This window comes from Panulirus ornatus, chromosome 46, assembly GCF_036320965.1.
Source record: "Panulirus ornatus isolate Po-2019 chromosome 46, ASM3632096v1, whole genome shotgun sequence".
In the NCBI taxonomy this organism is placed as follows: Eukaryota; Metazoa; Arthropoda; class Malacostraca; order Decapoda; family Palinuridae; genus Panulirus; species Panulirus ornatus.
The window spans coordinates 40,872,946-40,888,432 of record NC_092269.1 but is presented as its reverse complement, the minus strand read 5'-3'; the positions used below and the strand labels follow the sequence as shown (position 1 = coordinate 40,888,432).

Genomic DNA, 15,487 nt, shown 5'->3' with positions numbered 1-15,487 from the left:
ATATTCCTCAATGTTACACTTTAACATCACTGAGTAGGGCTTGTGTCTATGCTTCTTGTACCATCTTGATTTTGCTTTCATTATTTTCATTGATTGTTTGATTCAGGTCATCAGTTTTCTCAGAATTGTATACAACCAAAACAATTTAGGTTTTTTTTCATATTGGCATTCTTCCCAGTATATATTAGTTGATTGATCCATCATGTGCCTGTAATTGACTGTTTTTAATTACCAGTTTGTATTGTACATGGATGGAGTTATTCACTTTTGGGATCCAATCTCTTTAATTTTCTCAGCTACCATACAGCTACCTGAATATATAGGGGAGAAAGAATACTTCCCATGTATTCCCTGCATGTCATAGAAGGCGACTAAAAGGGGAGGGAGCGGGGGGCTGGAAATCCTCCCCTCTTGTTTTTTTTTTAATTTTCCAAAAGGAGGAACAGAGAAGGGGGCCAGGTGAGGATATTCCCTAAGAGGCCCAGTCCTCTGTTCTTAAAGCTACCTTGCTAATGCAGGAAATGGCGAATAGTTTGAAAGAAAAGAAAAAGGTTATTAGGTACAGTAGGGTTGAGGGTCAAGTCAATTGGGAGGTAAGCTTGAATGGGGAAAAACTGGAGGAAGTAAATTGTTTTAGATATCTGGGAGTGGATCTGGCAGCGGATGGAACCATGGAAGCGGAAGTGAATCATAGGGTGGGGGAGGGGGCGAAAATCCTGGGAGCCTTGAAGAATGTGTGGAAGTCGAGAACATTATCTCCGAAAACAAAAATGGGTATGTTTGAAGGAATAGTGGTTCCAACAATGTCGTATGGTTGCGAGGCGTGGGCTATGGATAGAGTTGTGCGCAGGAGGGTGGATGTGCTGGAAATGAGATGTTTGAGGACAATGTGTGGTGTGAGGTGGTTTGATCGAGTAGGTAATTTAAGGGTAAGAGAGATGTGTGGAAATAAAAAGAGCGTGGTTAAGAGAGCAGAAGAGGGTGTTTTGAAATGGTTTGGGCACATGGAGAGAATGAGTGTGAACGAATGGGGCCTTTGCTGTCTTTTCCTAGTGCTACCTCGCACACATGAGGGGGAAGGGGGATGGTATTCCATGTGTGGCGAGGTGGCGATGGGAATGAATAAAGGCAGACAGTGTGAATTGTGTGCATGGGTATATATGTATGTGTCTGTGTGTGTATATATATGCGTACATTGAGATGTATAGGTTATGTATATTTGCGTGTGTGGACATGTATGTATATACATTGTGTATGGGGGTGGGTTGGGCCATTTCTTTCATCTGTTTCCTTGCGCTACCTCGCAAACGCGGGAGACAGCGACAAAGCAAAATATAATATATTTATTTATTATGGCATAGTGCCATATGGCATAGTGCCATTGTACAAAGGCAAAGGGGATAAGAGTGAGTGCTCAAATTACAGAGGTATAAGTTTGTTGAGTATTCCTGGTAAATTATATGGGAGGGTATTGATTGAGAGAGTGAAGGCATGTACAGAGCATCAGATTGGGGAAGAGCAGTGTGGTTTAAGAAGTGGTAGAGGATGTGTGGATCAGGTGTTTGCTTTGAAGAATGTATGTGAGAAATACTTAGAAAAGCAAATGGATTTGTATGTAGCATTTATGGATCTGGAGAAGGCATATGATAGAGTTGATAGAGATGCTCTGTGGAAGGTATTAAGAATATATGGTGAGGGAGGCAAGTTGTTAGAAGCAGTGAAAAGTTTTTATCGAGGATGTAAGGCATGTGTACGTGTAGGAAGAGAGGAAAGTGATTGGTTCTCAGTGAATGTAGGTTTGCGGCAGGGGTGTGTGATGTCTCCATGGTTGTTTAATTTGTTTATGGATGGGGTTGTTAGGGAGGTGAATGCAAGAGTTTTGGAAAGAGGGGCAAGTATGAAGTCTGTTGGGGATGAGGGAGCTTGGGAAGTGAGTCAGTTGTTGTTCGCTGATGATACAGCGCTGGTGGCTGATTCATGTGAGAAACTGCAGAAGCTGGTGACTGAGTTTGGTAAAGTGTGTGAAAGAAGAAAGTTAAGAGTAAATGTGAATAAGAGCAAGGTTATTAGGTACAGTAGGGTTGAGGGTCAAGTCAATTGGGAGGTAAGTTTGAATGGAGAAAAACTGGAGGAAGTAAAGTGTTTTAGACATCTGGGAGTGGATCTGGCAGCGGATGGAACCATAGAAGCGGAAGTGGATCATAGGGTGGGGGAGGGGGCGAAAATCCTGGGAGCCTTGAAGAATGTGTGGAAGTCGAGAACATTATCTCGGAAAGCAAAAATGGGTATGTTTGAAGGAATAGTGGTTCCAACAATGTTGTATGGTTGCGAGGCGTGGGCTATGGATAGAGTTGTGCGCAGGAGGGTGGATGTGCTGGAAATGAGATGTTTGAGGACAATGTGTGGTGTGAGGTGGTTTGATCGAGTAAGTAACGTAAGGGTAAGAGAGATGTGTGGAAATAAAAAGAGCGTGGTTGAGAGAGCAGAAGAGGGTGTTTTGAAATGGTTTGGGCACATGGAGAGAATGAGTGAGGAAAGATTGACCAAGAGGATATATGTGTCGGAGGTGGAGGGAACAAGGAGAAGTGGGAGACCAAATTGGAGGTGGAAAGATGGAGTGAAAAAGATTTTGTGTGATCGGGGCCTGAACATGCAGGAGGGTGAAAGGCGTGCAAGGAATAGAGTGAATTGGAGCGATGTGGTATACCGGGATTGACGTGCTGTCAGTGGATTGAATCAGGGCATGTGTAGGTATGTATATTTGCGTGTGTGGACGTATGTATATACATGTGTATGGGGGTGGGTTGGGCCATTTCTTTCGTCTGTTTCCTTGCGCTGCCTCGCAAACGCGGGAGACAGCGGCCAAAAAAAATATATATATATATATATATATATATATATATATGTACAGAGCATCAGATTGGGGAAGAGCAGTGTGGTTTAAGAAGTGGTAGAGGATGTGTGGATCAGGTGTTTGCTTGAAGAATGTATGTGAGAAATACTTAGAAAAACAAATGGATTTGTATGTAGCATTTATGGGTCTGGAGAAGGCATATGATAGAGTTGATAGAGATGCTCTGTGGAAGGTATTAAGAATATATGGTGTGGGAGGCAAGTTGTTAGAAGCAGTGAAAAGTTTTTATCGAGGATGTAAGGCATGTGTACATGTAGGAAGAGAGGAAAGTGATTGGTTCTCAGTGAATGTAGGTTTGCGGCAGGGGTGTGTGATGTCTCCATGGTTGTTTAACTTATTTATGGATGGGTTTGTTAGGGAGGTGAATGCAAGAGTTTTGGAAAGAGGAGCAAGTATGCAGTCTGTTGTGGATGAGAGAGCTTGGGAAGTGAGTCAGTTGTTGTTCGCTGATGATACAGCGCTGGTGGTTGGTTCATGTGAGAAACTGCAGAAGCTGGTGACTGAGTTTGGTAAAGTGTGTGAAAGAAGAAAGTTAAGAGTAAATGTGAATAAGAGCAAGGTTATTAGGTACAGTAGGGTTGAGGGTCAAGTGAATTGGGAGGTAAGTTTGAATGGAGAAAAACTGGAGGAAATGAAGTGTTTTAGATATCTGGGAGTGGATTTGGCAGCGGATGGAACCATGGAAGCGATAGTGAATCATAGGGTGGGGGAGGGGGCGAAAATTCTGGGAACGTTAAAGAATGTGTGGAAGTCGAGAACATTATCTTGGAAAGCAAAAATGGGTATGTTTGAAGGAATAGTGGTTCCAACAATGTTGTATGGTTGCGGGGCGTGGCCTATGGATAGAGTTGTATGCAGGAGGGTGGATGTGCTGGAAATGAGATGTCTTAGGACAATATGTGGTGTGAAGTGGTTTGATCGCATAGGTAATGTAAGGGTAAGAGAGATGTGTGGTAATAAAAAAATGTGGTTAAGAGAGCAGAAGAGGGTGTTTTGAAATGGTTTGGTCACATGGAGAGAATGAGTGAGGAAAGATTGACCAAGAGGATATATGTGTCAGAGGTGGAGGGAACGAGGAGAAGTGGGAGACCAAATTGGAGGTGGAAAGATGGTGTGAAAAAGATTTTGGATGATCGGGGCCTGAACATGCAGGAGGGCGAAAGGCGTGCAAGGAATAGAGTGAATTGGAACGATGTGGTATACCGGGGCCGATGTGCTGTCAATGGATTGGATCAGGGCATGCGAAGCGTCTGGGATAAACCATGGAAAGTTGTGTGGGGCCTGGATGTGGAAAGGGAGCTGTGGTTTCGGTGCATTATTACATGACAGCTAGAGACTGAGTGTGAACGAATGGGGCCTTTGTTGTCTTTTCCTAGCGCTACCTCGCTCACATGATTGGGGGAGGGGGCTGTTATTCCATGTGTGGCGAGGTGGCGATGGGAATGAATAAAGGCAGACAGTATGAATTATGTACATGTGTATATATGTATATGTGTGTGTGTGTTTATATATGTATACATTGAGTTGTATAGGTATGTATATTTGCGTGTGTGGATGTGTATGTATGTACATGTATATGTAGGTGGGTTGGGCCATTCTTTTGTCTGTTTCCTTGCGCAACCTTGCTAACGTGGGAGACAGCGACAAAGCAAAATAAATCAATAGAATAATATATATATATATATATATATATATATATATATATATATCTGCCATCTACTTTAGCCATGTCATCCATCATCTCATCTATTCATCCACCACTGTTATGCTGTAAAAGAACTTCTTTACATCTTTTTTTTAGCAAGTGTCTTGCTTAATTTCATGTTGTGTTTGCCTGTTGCTCTATCCTTACATCTCTTGAAGAACTTTTCCCTGTCTACATCATCAGTCAGTTTTAAAAACTTAAAGGTTAAGATCAGGTTATCCCTTATTTTTCTCTCTTCCAAGATTGAAAACTCAGCTTTCCTGATTCTGTTACCATCTTTGTTGTCCTCTGTAATTACTTCTTGTTACTGTACAGGGAGAGTTTTACACTCTGGGGCCCCATCTCTTAAATATGCTCCACTATCATAAAATATGTATACTATCTGCTTTAACCATGTTCTAAGTCATCTTATTCTGTTCATTCTCCACTCTTATACAGTGAAGATACTTCTTTATATCTGTTTATATGTCTTTGCTTAATTTCAAGTAATGGTCTTTGGTTACTCTATCCCCATATCTCTTTAACTTTTAACTGTCTGCATCATCAGTGTTTTAAAAACTTAAAATTTGTTACTAGGATACCCTATTGTTTTTCTCTCTTCCATGGTGGGCATATTTAAAACCTGTAGTCTTTCCCTGTAACTCAGTCCTCTTGGTTCTGGTATCATCATTGCTGCCCTCCATTGGACCTTTTCTTTTAGCTTTTTGTTCTTTTTTAGGTGTAGTGACCAAACTCAAGAAGCATAATTTTGTTTTAGTCATATTTAGGATATGCAGAACTTACTAAATAATTCCTATCCATATACTTGAAAGCTTTTCTAACATTTGCTAGCAGATGATTTGTCTCTTTAAATGAATTTTCTAACATGGGTTTCTGGCAACAGGTTGGGGATGACAGCATCTATTTCCTAATGTTGTAATCTGGTGACATGTTAGGGACACTGTTGACTCCAGAGTTATTTTCATGCACAGAATTCTTAAGTTTATTAACTCTAGTTCTTGAAACCTGAAGTTGTCCATTCTAAAAGTACCAAACCTCCTGCTACCCTATCTTACCTTTCCTTTATTCTGAGTGTGTAACCTAAAGGAAAGCAGATGTTTGGTGTCAGCAAAAAAACATTGTCCTCTCCCATATATTTTCAAAGCAATACATGGCCAAGGTATATTGTGGGTACCAGTATATGACTTTCTGAGGGTGAAATCATCATACTTCTGGTCACTGTGACTAATGATTCAAACAGTGTGAGCACCAGCAACCCTTGCTCAGTGTGCCTCAAGCCATCTTCAGGTGAAGGAAGTTCTTTCTTTACTCTTCCTGGCCGCCTCTTCATTTTGTGAATTTTGCTTCTGGGCACTGTATTTCTTGTACTTCAAAATGGTTGCTTCTTAAATCTCCAAGGGGGAGAAAGCCCAAATTCTCACCGGGAAGCAAGAAAATGATGGTACACATAAGATTGCTGGGTGTACTGGGTGCTCAGGCTATGTGATCAGGCAGTGTCTTCATGCTACACCACATCAGTACCTCACCTCATTTAGATCAAGCCCATGTAGACCCAAAACATGGACCTAGAACACTGCAGGTACCTTTCTCATTCCATGCCCAGACATGTGATTATGGTATTCAAGGCCGAAGGAGAGATGACAGAGTTCGAAAATGTAAGTATAACATTGTCTTTAAAAATGTTCGGGGGAAGCGGAAAGTTTTTTCTTTTTGTGGATACTAAGAAATCATCCTTTACAAATTTCATGTCAGTTTATCTGTTATTATCTTGAATGATTTGTCTGGCTGCTAAGTTCCAAATCTTTTCCTTTTACCATTAATTCATTCTTACCCATATACGTTTTGGCCCGTTCATTTTGATCTCCACGCATTGTTGTTGGGTGTGCTATGAACTGTGGTCTCTTTGTATACTTGTTTCTCTCTTTTTGATTTTTCTTTGCCTTTTTCTTATTCCTCCTATGATCTGTCATTTAAACAAATCCCACCACACTTTTTGTGATTTGCATTTGTTTGCCTGCCTTAACTTTGCTTAAAAAATATTGAAAATAAACTTTACAAGTCCTCCCTTTTTTTTTTCCATATGTTTTCGTATTCTTCTAATTGACTTTATTTCAGAGACCTTACCCTTCATGCCTCTCATACTTCTTTTGCCCTATGCTGTATCCTTATTTTGTGATCCCTTTTCTTTCTGAGACTGAGTGTTGTTGTCACTCAAACCAAATACTGTCAAATGAAGTAAGCCCTTCTAATTTACTGGATGTTTGATATTTGATTTCATATGAAATTAAAGACAGAGTAAAACATTGTTTGTGCCAGTTGTTATCATTTTATGTTCATGGGGAAATTTAACTTCATGTATGTAGGTAATTGGTCTTTAACACTCCCTCCTTCCTCACCTTGTGCCTTTCATTATATACTGAAAAGTAAGGCCCTTTGCTTCACAAAATATATTCAGAAAGTGATCATCTAGAGTACATATTTATTTGTTTATTTTTTATGATTAATCGCTGTTTCCTGCATCAGCGAGGTAACACCAAGAAACAGACGAAGAATGGCCCATCCGCTCATATACACATATATGATAAGAAAATGTCTCTACAAAAGTTTCTACAGTGCTCAAATGGCTATGAGGTAGAGCAATGAATAATAGTTATTTGAGAAGAGAACTTAGGAGAAATAGCTGGAACACAAGTCACATGCCTTGTTTTGTAATAGGTCTTTTAAACTCATAGAGATAAGTAGTAAAGTTTTCAGCATCTTCAGCATCTCTCTTGTTACAGTGGATGTGGAGGCTAATCCAAAGTGCCCTAGGAGATCATTACAGAGTCCACAGTTTTCTGCTTTCTGCTGCAGGGTGTTTTTTGTATATAAATTTTATTTGGTAGTTTCCAGTACAGTGATTGTTTGTTCCTTTAATTCTGGAGCATTGATAATTGATTGATGTATTCTTTTTCAGTGCACAGAAACCTCTTAATTTATTATACATACTGTAGCCAGGCAAAGATTGACTTCATAGATTACATGGTCAGATAACATGCTTTATATTCTGTCAATTGAATGATAAAACTACAGTAGTGATATTGCCCCTTACATTGTCCTTGTATTACAAAATATGTTTTGCTTCCTTGCAGGAGAAACGATACAAGGAAACAAGATGGACAGCAGTAACTTGGCCACTCTCTTTGCCCCAAACATCCTTCATACAGTGAAGCCTGGCTGTGAGTCTATGTCCACCTCAGAAATGGCCACACACGCTGAGGAGCGAATAGAAGTGATCAATGTTGTAAGAAGTATGATTGACCACAATAAGGAACTCTTTGAGGTCAGTGAGCTCTGTTTTCTCAATTTTCCCACCACCAGCATGCATCCCTGATGCAATTATTTTTTTGTATTTTAAGGAACCAGGTTTTAACCATAGAATTACATTTAACACTACAGCTGGATAGTTTTTATAACGTATAAGGTTAGGGAGCTGTGGTTTTGGTGCATTACACATGAAAGCTAGAGAATGGATGTGAGCAGATGTAGCCTTTCTTTGTGTGTTTGTGGCACTACATCACTGATGTGGGGTATGGCAATTGAGTATAAAAAAAAAAAAAAAAGGATTTGATATATAAGGATACAGTACCACTCTTAATTTGTAAGCACAAATTACTGTTTTCCATCACAGGAATTTACAAGTGCATGTTTAATTTTTCAGGTCTCACCTGAGCTCCTTGATGAAACATATCACCACCTAATGGATTCACACCCGGATGCCCTCGACATCCTCTTGCGACGACGCTGTACTGGCCCGGATGAGTAAGTTTTGTAATTTTTTGTTATGAATATGACATTGCAAGTAAATGAATCAACAACATCTCTGCTATTCATGGTTATTCCTATTCAGGTATCAAAGTGGGAGTGGTTTCTACACTGTTAGATGTTGTTTGCATGTCAACACTGAGGCACTCATTTTCATAAACAGCATTATCAGTTCAGTGTATAATATCTTGATGCATGATATTGTTTCCTGTGTCTCCACTAAGTCAACGAGAAAGATATGTAAGACTGGTGGTTATCTGATGTGAAACTTAAACATTGCAGTATTCATACATTAAAGGAACTTAGAATTTCCATTGGTACTTATGTTTGAGATTCTGTAGATATGTGTGACACCATTTGTATCAACTTGATATTATACTTAACTTATAGCATTGCAATATCATCTGCATTTTTCTTCAGAGTATCTATGTAAGAATGACCTTAAATGGTTATGATAAATCTATTTGCAAAGGTTGAATAGTGAAACCATACAAATGTGTCCAGCAACATTATTCACATCACTTATTTGCATCAAGATATGCAAGGCTCATTCAAATACAAACTCAGAAGTTCATGATAATTATGCGTGTAGCTCTTGAAAAATTGGCTCTCTTCTTTTTTTTGTATGTAGATATTCATGGCATTGTAATCACTGGTAAAGTTTCAAGAAACAAAGTCTTTCATGTAGATTAGCAAAGAGAAATACCAGAAAATCGGGAAGCCACTTTAGTTCTTGATAGAATGATCATGTGATTTTCGACATCTGTTTCTAACTAGGTACACATAGTTCTCATTTTTTTTTTTATATTGCATACATACTTTACCTTCCTGCTCCAAGATCCCTTTCTCTAGGGTTCCTGCAGCATTTTTGAAAGTGGCCACATTCACAAGGTTGGGGCCACAGGTCAAAAAGCTGATAGCTGTCTCCCCAAACAGTTGCAACTTTGTTTTTTCTAAGGATTTTTGAATCAGTGGTATCTTTCGTTTTACTAATATACTCTATAGAAATCCCAGTTTTCTCACAACTAGACATGTTTTTGTTCAAATTTCCAGCACTTCCAGTAATGTAAGTTGCAGCTCGTAGTCTCAGTTGCTCCATTTAAAGCTTTACTCTTTTTCAAAGATGCAGGAACTTTCACTTACTCTAACCTAATGATTTGATTTGAAAGGAAAAGGAAAGCATACTTACATCGATAAGACATCAAAAGTATTGCAGTTTTCAGAGACAGAGATAAGTGAAGACTCTTTTTCTGTGGCAAGCCCCTTGATGAGAGTTTCCCTCCTGCATCAGATATAGATAGATAAATAAATAGATGCTTGTATTTGAACACAGATGTATTCTTAGTGCCTTAACTTCCCAACATAACTTAATGGAACCAGTCTTTGATGTTAAAAAAGCTATTTTCCTTTAGATGTGTACAAACTACTTCCGAAAATGCAGAATCCACCCTTTAGAGGCATCCTTTGTAACCAGCAGTCTCTTTACATGAAAAGAAAATTAGAGTTTCTCCCAACAGGTCCCAGGTTGAAGAAGCTTGCATAGCACCCTCCATCCTCGCCTATACCTTCGAACATTACCATCTTTGCCCTTATATACACTGACTTCCCCTTCCATACATTCCTCTGTGTGCCCAAGATATTGGCCCTTTCTTCCAGCCAATTATTCACTTTATACCTAGTGATTCCATTCACTTCCACATCTTCTCTTAGGTATTTAAAACAATCCACTTCCTTTAGGTTATTCCCACTCAAACTCGCACTCAAGCCATCCTGCCCTGCCCCAGTGATGCACCTCAATACCTTAGTTTTGTTCACTTGTTCACCTTTCTTCATTCACACACTCTCCCAAACACTGACACTAGTTTCTGTTGTGTCTCTAAAGAGTTTCACCTGAGCCATGTTGGCTTCATACAGCAACTGATGCATTTCTCAGTCCACCCCCAACCCCAGTGAATATCAGTGATGCATTTACCATTCTCTCATTCATGTCATACTACTGAGATGTCTAGCTACCCAAAGTGCATGTAGTAAACTGGGCTAGGATGACTTTCTCATCTGTGTATTTCCCCCATGTCACTTCATTATACCTTATCAGAGTTTTTCTGCTTAGGACATGCTGGCCTTATCTATTCAAGAAAGCTTAACTTAAGGTAGTCTAGATTAACCAAGGTATGCACAAGATGGTATCTTAAACTTTACATAGGTATGTATAACCCAATCTGAGTTAGCAGACACAGATAATTTAATCCAGACAACATTCATACCTGAATAGCTGAATACATTCATAGCTGAATCTAATCCAGCCTTGGTAACTTTCCTAAGGTACAATGCTGAAAAAAGATTATAAAAGTAATCAAACCCAAGCTAGCTTAGTTTGACCTAACCCAGCTGAACCTAATGATCATAATGAAACTAAGCTAGTCTGTGCTAATCTGTGTTCATTAAGCCTGAAATTTCAGAATGTTGTTTGAATGGCCTCAACTCCCAGTCAATGTTTTTTGAACCAATTGATATATATCAAATGATTCCATTGTGTTATGCTTTGCTGTATGGAACCTTTGTATCATCTCTTCCTCTTAGAATCAAACAGAGAACTTGTCTCTTTTATAGTGCTTTTCAGCAGCTATTGCAGTCAATGTTTATTGGATATTCTGGATGAAATTTATGTATCTTACCTTTTTGTAACCCTTTCCAATTTTTAGGAAAATCACTTAAAGTTTTCTTGGGCATTTCTCTGCTATAGCATCAACAGATTCTGAGTATTCCACTGCAGTTATTGATTTATAGTAGTTGTTTAATGTATCTCTATACACACACACACAGTTTTCTTAGGTAATTGCATACAAAATATTTGCATTTTCTGCCCCTTCTTTAGATTTTCTGAGTTTTGGCTGGTATCCTAACTGTCCTCCTTCTCACCCCAGGTATCTTCTAGTCTAGATGCCTAACTTTAGGTTGCCGATCAGCCTTATCAGTTAGAATGTCTTTCACATTACCCTTTTCAAATGAATAAGCTCAAATTTATCTGGCACATGATTGGGTTCCAGGACCAGATTTGATTGGTTGAGCAAGATGTGTGGATATCTACTGGCCTTCTGAGCATTGCAGAATAAGATTATGTGTCAAGTAGAGGGCCAGAAATGGAGGAATTGGCTAGGTAAGGGAGTAGGGAGGGTAGGGGGTATCATGAATTTTACATCACCTCAGTACTAGCGACAGAAAACTTAGATTTCCTTTTTGTATAAAATAAATGGCCATATTGTGGGTTCTGCATTCTTCTTTGACATCATCCTTACATCCTAAGAAAAAATACTGTCTTTTGTCTAAGGGATTTAGGTTCTACAGTTATTTGACTGCATTCATATTGCAATTTAGGTAGACTCATACAAATTGATATGAGTGCTTAAATTGTTGCAAAAGTATATCATATTTCCTTTACATGATTTTCTGTGTATTCTGTTGCCATAAGACGATCATATGAATCTTAGTATATAAGTGTTGAGAATTATTACGCAGTAAGTTTTGTCATCATTCCCTTTCATTGTGACAGTTTTCATCAGGTAAATACAGTATGTTTTTGTTTATTTCTCTCACACCACTAAATGTACTGTATTGTAAATAACCACCATTACTTGTAGCCTCCCAGTGAATGGGTCTGTGGCATGATTATATATATATATATATATATATATATATATATATATATATATATATATATATATATATATATATATATATATATATTATCCCTGGGGATAGGGGAGAAAGAATACTTCCCACGTATTCCTTGCGTGTCGTAGAAGGCGACTGAAAGGGGAGGGAGCCTGAGCTGGAAATCCTCCCCTCTTGTTTTTAATCCAAAAGAAGGAACAGAGAAGGGGGCCAAGTGAAGATATTCCCTCAAAGGCTCAGTCCTCTGTTCTTAATGCTGCCTCGCTAATGCGGGAAATGGCGAATAGTATGAAAAAAAAATATTATTTATTTATTTATTTTGCTTTGTTGCTGTCTCCCGCGTTAGTGAGGTAGGGCAAGGAAACAGACGAAAGAATGGCCCAACCCACCGACATACACATGTGTATACATACACGTCCACACACGCAAATATACATACCTATACATCTCAATGTACACATATGTATACACACACAGACATATACATATATACACATGTACATAATTCATACTGTCTGCCTTTATTTATTCCCATCGCCACCTCGCCACACATGGAATAACAACCCCCTCCCCCCTCATGTGTTTGAGGTAGCGCTAGGAAAAGACAACAAAGGCCCCATTCGTTCACACTCAGTCTCTAGCTGTCATGTAATAATGCACCAAAACCACAGCTCCCTTTCCACATACAGGCCCCACACAACTTTCCATGGTTTACCCCCAGACGCTTCGCATGCCCTGGTTCAATCCATTGACAGCACATCGACCTCAGTATACCACATCGTTCCAATTCACTCTATTCCTTGCACGCCTTTCACCCTCCTGCATGTTCAGGCCCCGATCACTCAAAATCTTTTTCACTCCATCTTTCCACCTCCAATTTGGTCTCCCACTTCTCCTCGTTCCCTCCACCTCTGACACATATATCCTCTTGGTCAGTCTTTCCTCACTCATTCTCTCCATGTGACCATTTCAAAACACCCTCTTCTGCTCTCTCAACCACACTCTTTTTATTTCCACACATCTCTCTTACCCTTACATTACTTACTCAATCAAACCACCTCACACCACATATTGTCCTCAAACATCTCATTTCCAGCACATCCACCCTCCTGCACACAACTCTATCCATAGCCCACGCCTCGCAACCATACAACATTGTTGGAACCACTATTCCTTCAAACATACCCATTTTTGCTTTCGTAGATAATGTTCTCGACTTCCAAACATTCTTCAACGCTCCCAGAATTTTCGCCCCCTCCCCCACCCTATGATTCACTTCCGCTTCCATGGTTCCATCCGCTGCCAGATCCACTCCCAGATATCTAAAACACTTTACTTCCTCCAGTTTTTCTCCATTCAAACTTACCTCCCAATTGACGACCCTCAACCCTACTGTACCTAATAACTTTGCTCTTTTCACATTTACTCTTAACTTTCTTCTTTCACACACTTTACCAAACTCAGTCACCAGCTTCTGCAGTTTCTCATGAATCAGCCACCAGCGCTGTATCATCAGCGAACAACAACTGACTCACTTCCCAAGCTCTCTCATCCACAACAGACTGCATACTTGCCCCTCTTTCCAAAACTCTTGCATTCACCTCCCTAACAACCCCATCCATAAACAAATTAAACAACCATGGAGACATCACACACCCCTGCCGCAAACCTACATTCACTGAGAACCAATCACTTTCCTCTCTTCCTACACGTACACATGCCTTACATCCTCGATAAAAACTTTTCACTCCTTCTAACAACTTTCCTCCCACACCATATATTCTTGATACCTTCCACAGAGCATCTCTATCAACTCTATCATATGCCTTCTCCAGATCCATAAATGCTACATACAAATCCATTTGCTTTTCTAAGTATTTCTCACATACATTCTTCAAAGCAAACACCTGATCCACACATCCTCTACCACTTCTGAAACCACACTGCTCTTCCCCAATCTGATGCTCTGTACATGCCTTCACCCTCTCAACCAATACCCTCCCATATAATTTGCCAGGAATACTCAACAAACTTATACCTCTGTAATTTGAGCACTCACTCTTATCCCCCTTGCCTTTGTACAATGGCACTATGCACGCATATTTTTTTTTTTTCTTTTTTACATATTCACCATTTACCACATTTACGAGGTAGCGTTAAGAAGAGAGGACTGAGCCTTGGAGGAAATATTCTCACTTAGCCCCCTTCTCTATTCCTTCTTTTGGAAAATTAATAACGGGAAGGGAGGATTTCCAGCACCCCACTCCCTCCCCTTTCAGTTGCCTCCTACGACACGCAGGGATAGATTATCTCTATTTGTATATTCAACTCTTTTCTTATTTGCTGTATAACTTAGATCTGTCTATGTGAATGGCTTAGTAACCAATATTGTATGCAAACCCCTTTTCTTCAATGACCAGTCTTGCTGCCATACTGGTGGTACTCTTTGTAGATGCTAACCATCCTCTTCTTCCTCCTTGCACTGTTCATTCGTGCAGTCGTGGCCAGCACCTCCAGGAGCTGTTAGCAAGCTTATTGGCACCTCATCGGCCTCAGAGCTGTTCCTCCACAGTGTAAGTAGGAACTAGTACCTCCTGAGTGGCTTTTTTACATTACTCTTTTACCACTCGATCATTGAAACCTCTAACCCCTATTCCCCTTCCCCTGAATCCTCCAGACTGCATTACCCTAATCCAGAAGTCCATTGTATTTTAGTACTTTCATTAGTGAACCATACAGTTCACAAAATTTTTGGTGGTGAATGTAGTAAGTTCCACAGATGCTTCTCATCATCTTCCGATATCCCTTTAAAGTTTTTCATGAATTCTCCTGATTTTAGAATCTTGACTCTTAAACATTCAGATCTGAGTATGGATGGTGTGTGAGTGTTACTGTTTCTGATACATATGTAAACCTCATACCTAACTATTCTTTGAATTGTGAAACCTACTGTTTGCTGTAGTTTGATCTGAGAGTCCTCAAGCTTCTTGTGATCTGATTTGAACTTCCATCCTTCTCTTGCATAAATGTGTCTACCATTTAGCCTAGTTTCATGGACTCCAGGTTACCTTTGCTTCTAACTAGATCTCATATTTGATTATTGAACTCTTTTCATAAACTGCACCCTCTCCCTACCAGAAGTAATTTTTTTCTTTTTAATTTTGGCATGTTTTTGTGATAATCCTCCCAGTTGTGGCACTTTGAATGAAATTTTTTAATCACAAATTATCTATGTTTCTCTCGTCAGACTGTTAAATCAGTATCTGCCTCATTTGCATTTTTGTTTTTACTGTTATCTGTAAATATATTTAAGCAGTGACATGTACAAGCTATATCCTTAGTTACTTTGTGTGCATTGAATTATGATGTATGTTATGCTTTTCAATCATTTC

At 39.5% G+C, this 15,487-nt stretch overlaps 1 protein-coding gene across 3 annotated transcripts in view; it reads left to right on the top strand.

The window, feature by feature from the left end:
* RhoGAP102A (Rho GTPase activating protein at 102A) overlaps positions 1–15,487 on the top strand; it is a 104,287-nt gene that overhangs the window by 74,129 nt on the left and 14,671 nt on the right. For 2 of the 3 annotated variants that reach the window (XM_071689285.1, XM_071689286.1), the window contains 3 exons: positions 7,751–7,941; positions 8,320–8,420; positions 14,594–14,668. In XM_071689285.1, coding sequence (XP_071545386.1) covers positions 7,751–7,941; positions 8,320–8,420; positions 14,594–14,668 — 367 coding nt within the window. The remainder of the gene's footprint in view (positions 1–7,750; positions 7,942–8,319; positions 8,421–14,593; positions 14,669–15,487) is intronic. The other variant, XM_071689287.1, reaches the window with a different exon arrangement.